Source organism: Homarus americanus, unplaced genomic scaffold (genome assembly GCF_018991925.1).
Source record: "Homarus americanus isolate GMGI-L3 unplaced genomic scaffold, GMGI_Hamer_2.0 scaffold40601, whole genome shotgun sequence".
NCBI classification, from domain to species: domain Eukaryota; kingdom Metazoa; phylum Arthropoda; class Malacostraca; order Decapoda; family Nephropidae; genus Homarus; species Homarus americanus.
In genome coordinates this window covers 30,533-40,640 of record NW_024722153.1, presented here as the reverse complement: position 1 = coordinate 40,640, position 10,108 = coordinate 30,533, and the positions used below count along the sequence as shown (strand labels likewise).

General features: G+C 44.0%; 1 protein-coding gene across 1 annotated transcript; it reads left to right on the top strand.

The window, feature by feature from the left end:
• Window positions 1-760: 760 nt before the first annotated feature.
• On the top strand, window positions 761-1,704 carry LOC121861997 (putative protein TPRXL). Its single transcript, XM_042359925.1, has 2 exons — window positions 761-820; window positions 1,075-1,704. Exons 1-2 carry the CDS (start codon window positions 761-763, stop codon window positions 1,702-1,704), a joined length of 690 nt encoding a protein of 229 aa, XP_042215859.1.
• Window positions 1,705-10,108: the final 8,404 nt, after the last annotated feature.

Below are 10,108 nucleotides of genomic sequence, written 5' to 3'. Positions count from 1 at the left end.
TTCGACACCACAACCGCATCCAGCCCATACGTGCACGAACTGATCGCTATAAGAACAGCCCAGTCCCAACCATTGTAAAAATTATCAATAACTTGTAATAGACCAGTGTATTCACTCCCGGTAAACACTGCTCCTTACACTGTCACTATGTTGAAATGCCCTGTAGTTTGAGCTTTTCCCCATCTAGTTATTATATGTCTTATTTGTATCACTTATGTTATTTGTATATTATTTGTAAATCGAAGCCCATTCCCCAATTATGTAACTGTATATTTTCAGCCTTCTGGTTGCTATGCTCTTTCAATAAACCGTTAATTATTATTATTATTATTACACACACACACTATCACCACCACCCCCTAATGTCTACAGGTAATCCAGGTAAAATAAACATCATTAGCCACAAAAAACTGCCTAAATTAACCCCGCTACTAATGACCTCAGCTGAGCCTAATTGTGGTTAAAATCCATCCTAATTTGGGACAAGATAATGCTTTACTATTACCTTGTTTTTCTTCCTGCGATCCAATGGTGGTAGTGTAGGTGGTGGTGGTGTAGGTAGTGGTGATAGTGGTGGTGTATGTGATGGTGATACACTACTTACTTTCTCTCTCTCTCTCTCTCTCTCTCTGCATGACGTCACCAGACAGTTTATTGTGAGAATCTATCGTAAAGTGACATCAATCTCCAGAACTGTGAGGCAAAATACAGGCTTTTGTTGTGTTGTGGGCTTGACCATGGGTTTAAAGTGCACTTGGCCATGGGTTCAGAGTACACTTGGCCATGGGTTCAGAGTGCACTTGGCCTTGGGTTTAAGAGTGTGGGTTGGATAATGGGTTTAAGAGTGTGGGTTGGATAATGGGTTCAGGGGTGTGGGTTGCGTCATGGGTTCCAAAACGGGGGTGAGGGAGGAGGAGGAGGGACAAACCAGGGCACTAATTAAAGCGGGGTCGGACTTGGCCTGAGGCGGACTTGCTGTGGTCGGCGGAGGTTTCATCAAGTCCCAAGTCACCACACAGCCCAGTCCAATCACCACACAGTCCAGTCACCACACAGTCCAGAGTCACCCCACAGTCCAGAGTCCAGTCACCACAGTCCACAGTCCAGAGTCACCCCACAGTCCAGAGTCCAGTCACCACAATCCACAGTACAGAGTCACCCCAGAGTCCAGTCACCACAGTCCAGAGTCGAGAGTCACCCCCAAGGTCCAGAATTAGCCACCACAGTCAAGTCACCCACAGTCCAAGTCCAGTCCACCACAGTCAGGAGTCACCCCGCAGTCCAGAGTCCAGTCACCACAGTCAAGTCACCCACAGTCCAGAGTCCAGTCACCACAGTCCAGAGTCCCACAGTCCAGAGTCCAGTCACCACAGTCAGGAAGTCTTTGGTCAGAGTCCAGTCACCACAGTCCAGAGTCACCCACAGTCCAGAGTCCAGTGTCCCACCACAGTCCAAGGTCACCCCACAGTCCAGAGTCCAGTCACCACAGTCCAAGAGTCACCCCCCACAGTCCAGAGTCCAGTCACCACACAGTCCAGAGTCCAGTCACCACACAGTCCAGAGTCACCCCACAGTCCAGACACCACACAGTCCAGAGTCCAGTCACCACACAGTCCAGACAAGGAGATTAATTTCCAGCCAACATTCTTCTTCTTCTTCTTCTTCTTCTTCTTCTTAGTTACTACCACCCAAGATACTTTATAACCCTCCCTCCCTCTTCTTCTTCGTCATCTTCTTCCTCCCTCTATTCTTCTTTCTCCAATTATTACCACCCAACACACATTTCCTCCACCTCCTTCTCTTTCCTCTTCCTCCCCCTCACTCTCCCTCTCCCACTTCCTCCCCCTCTCCCTCTTACTCCTCCTTCTCCTACCCTTCCTCCTCTCCTCACCACCAAACCAAAAACACGTGTGATAGAATGATTAACTTTCAACAACACAACTACAAGGGCAAAAATAATAACATTCTACTAGCCGATATTAAATTACTAACATATATCGTTCATCACATTCTACATCATTCTCGGGTCAATGCTCGGACTACCACCTGAAGATTAACCCTCCCGAGTATATTTTAACAGCGATTCATACAGTTAAAATACCACTAAACTGTAGAAACGACAGTCAAACAGTCTATATAAGTCAGGTGGATCCAGTCGTTGGGTGTGGGCGGGTGTGTGGTTGGGGCGTGTGGTTGTGGCCGGTGGGTGGGGTGGGGTGGGTCGGTGGGTGGTGGGTGGGTGGGGCTGATGGACCGCTGTTGAGTGTGTGGGCGTGTGTGGGGCAGGGGAGTGTGTGTGGGTTGGGTGGGACGGTGGTTGGGTGGGTGGGGTGGGGTGGGGGTGGGTGGTGGGTAAGTGGGTGCTCCACACACGTGGCTGCTTATGACATGACAATTTACTGCCAAGACACTGACGCAGGCACGAAGAAGGGGAGGAGGCGAAGGAGAGAGGAGAATGAAGGAGAGGAGGAGAAGGAAGACGAAGGAGAGGGGAGGAGAAGGAAGATGGAGGAGAGGAGGAGGAGGAAGGAGAGGAGGAGAGGGCGGAAGGAGAGGAGAAGGAAGACGAAGGAGAGGAGAAGGAAGACGGAGGAGAGGAGGAGGAGAGGAAAGGAGAGAAGGAGAGGAGGAGGAGGAGGAAGAGAGGAGGAGAAGGAAGACGGAGGAGAGGAGAAGGAAGGCGAATGAGAGGAAGGAAGACGGAGGAGAGGAGGAGGAACACGAAGGAGAGGAGGAGGAAGAGGAAGGAGAGGAGGAAGACGAAGGAGAGGAGGAAGACAAAGAGGAGAGGAGGAGGGAGGAGGAGAAGGAAGACGAAGGAGAGGAGAAGGAAGACGGAGGAGAGGAGGAGGAGAAAGAGGAGGAGGAGAGGCAGACGACTCCTTCCACTAATCATCCGTTGGAAGAAGAAGAAGGAGTAGAGGAGGAGGAAGAGGTGGTGGTGGAAGAGGAAGATAAATAAGAGGAGGATAAAGAAAACACGAGGAGGAGGAGGAGGAGGAGGAGGAGGAGGAAAATAACACAAGCCATCATCACTACATAAACATCAACCATCATCACTACATATAACACCACCCATCATCACTACATATAACACCATCCATCATTACTACATATAACACCACCCATCATCACTACATATAACACCACCCATCATCACTACATAAACATCAACCATCATCAACCATCATCACTACATAAACATCAACCATCATCACTACATATAACACCATCCATCATTACTACATATAACACCACCCATCGTCACTACATAAACATCAACCATCATCACTACATATAACACCATCCATCATTACTACATATAACACCACCCATCATCACTACATATAACACCATCCATCACATTACATATACCACCCATCATCACTACATATAACACCAATTCATCATTAAGATATAACACCACCCATCATCACTACATATAACACCACCCATCGTCACTACATATACCACCATCCATCATAACTACATATATAACACCACCCATCATCACTACATATAACACCACCCATCATCACTACATAAACATCAACCATCATCACTACATATAACACCCATCCATCATCACTAACATATAACAACCCATCATCACTACATATAACACCACCCATCATCACTACATATAACACCACCCATCATCACTACATATAACACCAATAACAAATAACAAAAAAAAAACTCAAAATAAACAAATGAATCAAAGAAGCAAATATAAAAAGATAAACAAATGAAATAAAATCACTCTGGGACGCTGACTTGCGTTTGTGTACATAAAAAAAAATCAAAAAAATAAATTAAAAAAGTAATTTCAAAACATCTTTAGTAAAAAAATCAACTTGGGTTCATATTTACGTTTGATCGTGTAAACTGGTAGACAATTATATATTTAGCTGTTGATATATTACGAGAGAGAGAGAGAGAGAGAGAGAGAGAGAGAGAGAGAGAGAGAGAGAGAGCAACGTTACGCTTAAGCTGTTAACTAAGCTTATCAGCAAGAAAGTTAACATACGTTTTTAGGGGAACTTAGAGCGTTTATTTTCTTCATATTCTTGACGACTAACACACACACACACACACACACACACACACACACACACACACACACACACACACACACACAAATCTATTACAAACACACACAAATCTATTACAAAACTTGAGAACCACCCAACAAACTTGAGGCCGAAATAAATTACTTGAAGAAAAAACACGATGATAAAAACAGTGTATTATTGTATTTCCTGGTAACTGTTGCTTTGTTATTATTATTATTATTATCAAGCAATCTTATCATACCGGACATCGTCATCAGAAACCCACAACTATTTCCCATTGGTCGAGGACTAACGAGTAAAGTGCTCTGATTGGTGGATACTGTCATCAAAAGCTAAACCCGTTTCCCATTGGATGATCATTCGCAGTTGATGCGCTTTGACTGGTGGATATTTTATCACCTATACCCTAAAACGGTCTCCTATTGGACACTAACCCACAGCATGATGTCCTCTGATTGGTAATGATGATGATCAATATCACCAAAGATCCATGTTCCTATTGGCGGATACCATAACCATCAACCTCCCCCCATTGGTCATTCCGGTGAAACTGCTACGCTCCTATTGGCGGACAAAGCCATCGACGACCTAAAAAAGCGTTTCCAATTGGTCCCACTTACCCCGGTCGCCATGGTAACCTTGCATACCTGAAACAAAAAGAAAACAATTATTATTCATTTTGTCTTATACTTCATCTATTATACATCTATCGTTATACAATATAGTGTATTTTAGGGCCTAAATCACCATCATAAAAATAAATTCAACAATACAACAAAGTACACCAGAAAAAAATAAGGAAATATGTGTTACTTATGGCAATTTATTCCTTCGTTAGTAACAAACACAATAATACGATGACCAAAATACAATCATATCTTAAAAGATTAAATTATAAAAATACGAAATATATTCTCGTTTGTGTGTGTGTGTGTGTGTGTGTGTGTGTGTGTGTGTGTGTGTGGACTTAACTGATGGGGGGTAATTCGTTACTACTATCACACACACACTACTACTACTACTTATTACTTTGCTGTCACTCGGAATCGAGTATGACGATCATGCAGCTATGATACAATGATATGAGTTATTAATGATGTGACCTACTGTAGGTTGGTGAGCTCTGAGGTGACTGAAGAGGCCGATACGGGACCGGCAGAGTCGTCCACAGAAGTTGCACATGTGAGGGGCTACATCTAGTGCGGAAGGGGCGGCGGCAGCAGCGCCTTTCCGGCGCTGGCGCTTGTCTGCCTCGGTTTGCAGTCGGGTTAACTCGAAAGTATTGACAATTTCTCTTGTGGTGATCCTCCAAGCATTACGGTGTGGAGTGATCGTCTCCCAGGTGAGAGGGTCACATTTGGCACTTTCTCAGGTTTGACTTAAGACTATCCTTATACCTTTTCAGTTGCCCGCCGTGAGTGATTGGCCCATAAAATGCTTTAGTGGAATTGAAAGATTTGCGCATCTTGTGTTGATCTACAAGTTTTTGTGTTTCACAAGTTTTATTTTTAAACCAGTCTTTCCTTAGATGTCGCTTTCTTCTTGTGGAGGGTATCAACTTTGGTCTGAGACTGAGGGTTATTCAGCCAGTCAGTTAAGGCAGCACGTTTATCATGGACGAGTAGATTGATTTCCGGGTAATTTTCATCGAACCAGTCCTGGTGTATTCTATCGGTCTGGCTGAGGGTCTCTGCAGGTTTTTGTCATAAGTGTCGAGAATACGGCAATCAACACTGGGATTTGGGTTGTTTGTTGTTGGGTTGTTTATCAGCCCATGTTCGAGCTGTTCTCTGAAAGCATGTGCTACCACTGGATCCTCCAGACGCTTAAGTGTTAAAACCTATTCTGGAGGCTTGTTGCCTTCGCCATTTTGGGGCGACGTGAAGTGAAGTGAGAGCTTGGCTCTGATGAGCAGATGATCAGTGTCACAGTGGTCTGAGCCACGCATGGCACGGGTGTTGAGGACATCTCGGCGATCTCTTTCTCTGACAATAATATAGTCAATGAGATGCTGGTGTTTGGGTTGTGGGTGTTGCCACAAACCCTTCAACTTGTAAGCCTGACTAAACAAGGTATTGATGACTGAGGTTGTGTGCAGCACACTTGGAAAGGAGGAGTAGGCCATTGAGAATACACTTGCCTAGTCCATTTCTCCCTTTGATTCCCTGCCAAGTGTCAGTATATCTGCCAACTCTAACATTGAAGTCACCTACGAGTACAACCGTATTTTCTCTGGGGATAGAGGTTAGCACTCTGTCGAGGTCGGCATAAAAGGCCTCCTTGATGCCGTCCTATGCATCCAGTGTTGGGGCATATGCACTGGTGTAAAAGGCATGATGTGAGTGATTCAGTGTGACTCGGAGCGTCGTGAGGCGCTAGTTGATCCCGACAGGCATTCCAGTTAGCCCGTGTAGGATGCGTTGGCGGATGGCAAAGCCAACTCCATAAATGCGGTTTCTCTCCGTAGCAGGCTTACCCTTCCAGAAGAAGATATAGCCGAGTCGATCCTCGTCTAGGAGCCGGGACTCACTAATAGCTACTATGTGGATGTTATACCTAGCCAGCTCTTTTGCCACAAGGGCTGTTCTTCTTTCAGGACGCGCATTTGTGCCAGTATCCAGAAGGGTCCTGACATTCCGTGCAGCGACCATAAGAGGTTGTATAATTTGTTTTGGGTTTGATCTGTGATTATGATTGTGTTTTCGACAGCATAAGGATGACTTTACAGGGTGCGACTGCCCAGTCATGTTGGTTCTTTAGGCAGGCTATGTTTAGGGCACATTTTCTAGCCCTCTCGTCATGTGGAGTGAGCAGAGTGTCTCCTCGAAAAGGCTACTCAATCGCACAGACAGGACGAGATTGCATTGCTGCCTAGATCACAGTGCATAAACGACCATCTTATCTGTGCCGCCCATGTGCAGAGTTGTGACTAGAGACTCCCGGCAGTCATCTCTGCCTGTCCCTGTCGCCACTCGTCCGTCGCCATAGGATTTTTAGGGGTATAGGGGTTTTGATGATGATGTGAAATACGATGAGCTGGATGATGGCTGCGCGTGAGTTGATTTATGTGGTGAGGCAGGAGCGCAGGCTGCAACCACACATCTTGGCTCTCCCTTTTCCTGATCCAATGGTGCAAGTGTTGCAATGGCTGGGCAGAGGGAGAGTTGCAATGTACTGCCGATAACCCAGTTTGTTGGGTTTCACCTCAGTAGCCTGTCCATCATGCATTGCCTTCGTCCGCTGGTATAGTCGTTGGGTTCCCAAGGTGGTCACTTCTTCCGTCTATACCGCCATTGGGGTCTTATTGGAGATATGTAAAACAACTCAACTATAACACCACCACAACTATAACACCACCACAACTATAACACCACCACAACTATAACACCACCACAACTATAACACCACCACAACTATAACACCATCTCAACTATAACACCACCACAACTATAACACCACCACAACTGTAACACCACCACAACTATAACACCATCTCAACTATAACACCACCACAACTATAACACCACCACAACTGTAACACCACCACAACTGTAACACCACCACAACTATAACACCACCACAACTGTAACACCACCACAACTATAGCACCACCACAACTATAACACCATCTCTATAGCACCACCACAACTATAACACCACCACAACTGTAACACCACCACAACTGTAACACCACACAACTGTAACACCACCACCAACTGTAACACCACCACAACCCCTATAACACCACACCACAACTATATAACACCATCTCCTTCTTACCACCACAACTATAACACCACCACAACTGTAACACCACCACAACTGTAACACCATCTCAGCTATAACACCACCCACAACTATAACACCACACACAACTAGCCCAACACCACCACAGCACCTTAACACCATCTCAGCTATAACACCACCACAACTATAACACCACCACAACTGTAACACCATCTCAGCTATAACACCACCACAACTATAACACCACCACAGCACCAGCAACACCATCTCTCGCTTCTCCAACACCACCACAACATAACACCACCACAACTATAACACCACCACAACTATAACACCACCACAACTATAACACCACCACAACTATAACACCACCACAACTATAACACCACCACAACTATAACACCACCACAACTATAACACCACCACAACTGTAACACCACCACAACTGTAACACCATCTCAACTATAACACCACCACAACTATAACACCACCACAACTGTAACACCACCACAACTGTAACACCATCTCAACTATAACACCACCACAACTATAACACCACCACAACTGTAACACCACCACAACAGCAAGCTTACCATCTGCTTCATAACTACCACAACTATAACACCACCACAACTGTAACACCACCACAACTGTAACACCATCTCAGCTATAACACCACCTGGCTATAACACACCCTGGCACTGTAACACCACACAGCACAACAACACCATCTCCAGCTATAGCACCACCACCCATAACTTCTCTTACCACCACAACTGTAACACCATCTCAACTATAACACCACCACAACTATAACACCACCACAACTGTAACACCATCTCAACTATAACACCAAACCAACTATGACAACTATAACACCATCATAATTCTAACACCATCACAACTATAACAACTATAAGACCATCTCAACTATAACACCATCTCAACTATGACAACTATAACACAATCACAACTATAATAACTATAACACCATCACAACTATAATAACTATAACACCATCTCAACTATAACACCATCACTACTATAACACCATCTCAACTATAATAACTATAACACCATCTCAACTATAACACCATCTCAACTATAACAACTATAACACCATCTCAACTATAACACCATCACTACTATAACACCATCTCAACTATAATAACTATAACACCATCACAACTATAACACCATCTCAACTATAACAACTATAACACCATCTCAACTATAACAACTATAACACCATCTCAACTATAACAACTATAACACCATCTCAACTATAACACCATCACAGCTATAACACCATCACAGCTATAACACCATCACAACTATAACAGTATCTCAACTATAACAACTATAACACCGTCTCAACTATAATAACTATAACACCATCATAACTATAACACCATCATAACTATAACACCATCACAACCAAAACACCATCATAACTATAACACCATCACAACCACAACACCATCATAACTATAACACCATCACAACCACAACACCCTCATAACTATAACACCATCACAACCACAACACCATCATAACTATAACACCATCACAACCACAACACCCTCATAACTATAACACCATCACAACCACACCATCATAACTATAACACCATCACAACCACAACACCATCATAACTGTAACACCATCACAATCACAACACCGTCATAACTTTAACACCATCACAACCACAACACCATCATAACTATAACACCATCACAACCACAACTCCATCATAACTATAACACCATCACAACCACAACACCATCTCATCACAACAAGCACTTCCACAGTCTTGCTTCACCCAGTTCCAACCTGTTTCAGTTTTCCAGAGTCTAATAATAATATGAAGGGTGAACGAATATATTTACTGGAGTTATTGTAAGATTTAGTTATGGACAAAATCTTCGTTCGAGAGTTTGTGCTGTTAAAGGAGGGAAAGGTTTCCTGCCCAGAAACTATGAGCTAAACAGATAAAACTGACGACGAGATAAAGAAAATAAGGTTGTTGGTAAAAATTAACCTCGACAATAAGGAGGGTGAAGTAAATATGTATGCGAGTGACGAAAATGTCGATAAGCAAGGAAGTAAACATGAGAAAAATGACGAAAGTTAGACGGACGAAACAAAGGAAGATTGTTCTCGCTCCCCTTCTTCCTCTAGTGACGAGGAAGAAGACATATATGAGGACGCAGAAGAGAACAATGTCCAGGAAAAAACCGAGAACCATTATTGGGAAAAATTTAGCAAGTTGAAAACTCGTGTGT

What these genes read in the sequence shown, in the direction of transcription:
- LOC121861997 (XM_042359925.1), top strand. Translation starts at nt 761, where the DNA reads ATGGGTTCAGAGTACACTTGGCCATGGGTTCAGAGTGCACTTGGCCTT. An exon ending in TTGGCCTTGGGTTTAAGAGT is followed by an intron (nt 821 to 1,074) that starts GTGGGTTGGATA and finishes GTCACCCCACAG; the next exon opens with TCCAGAGTCCAGTCACCACA.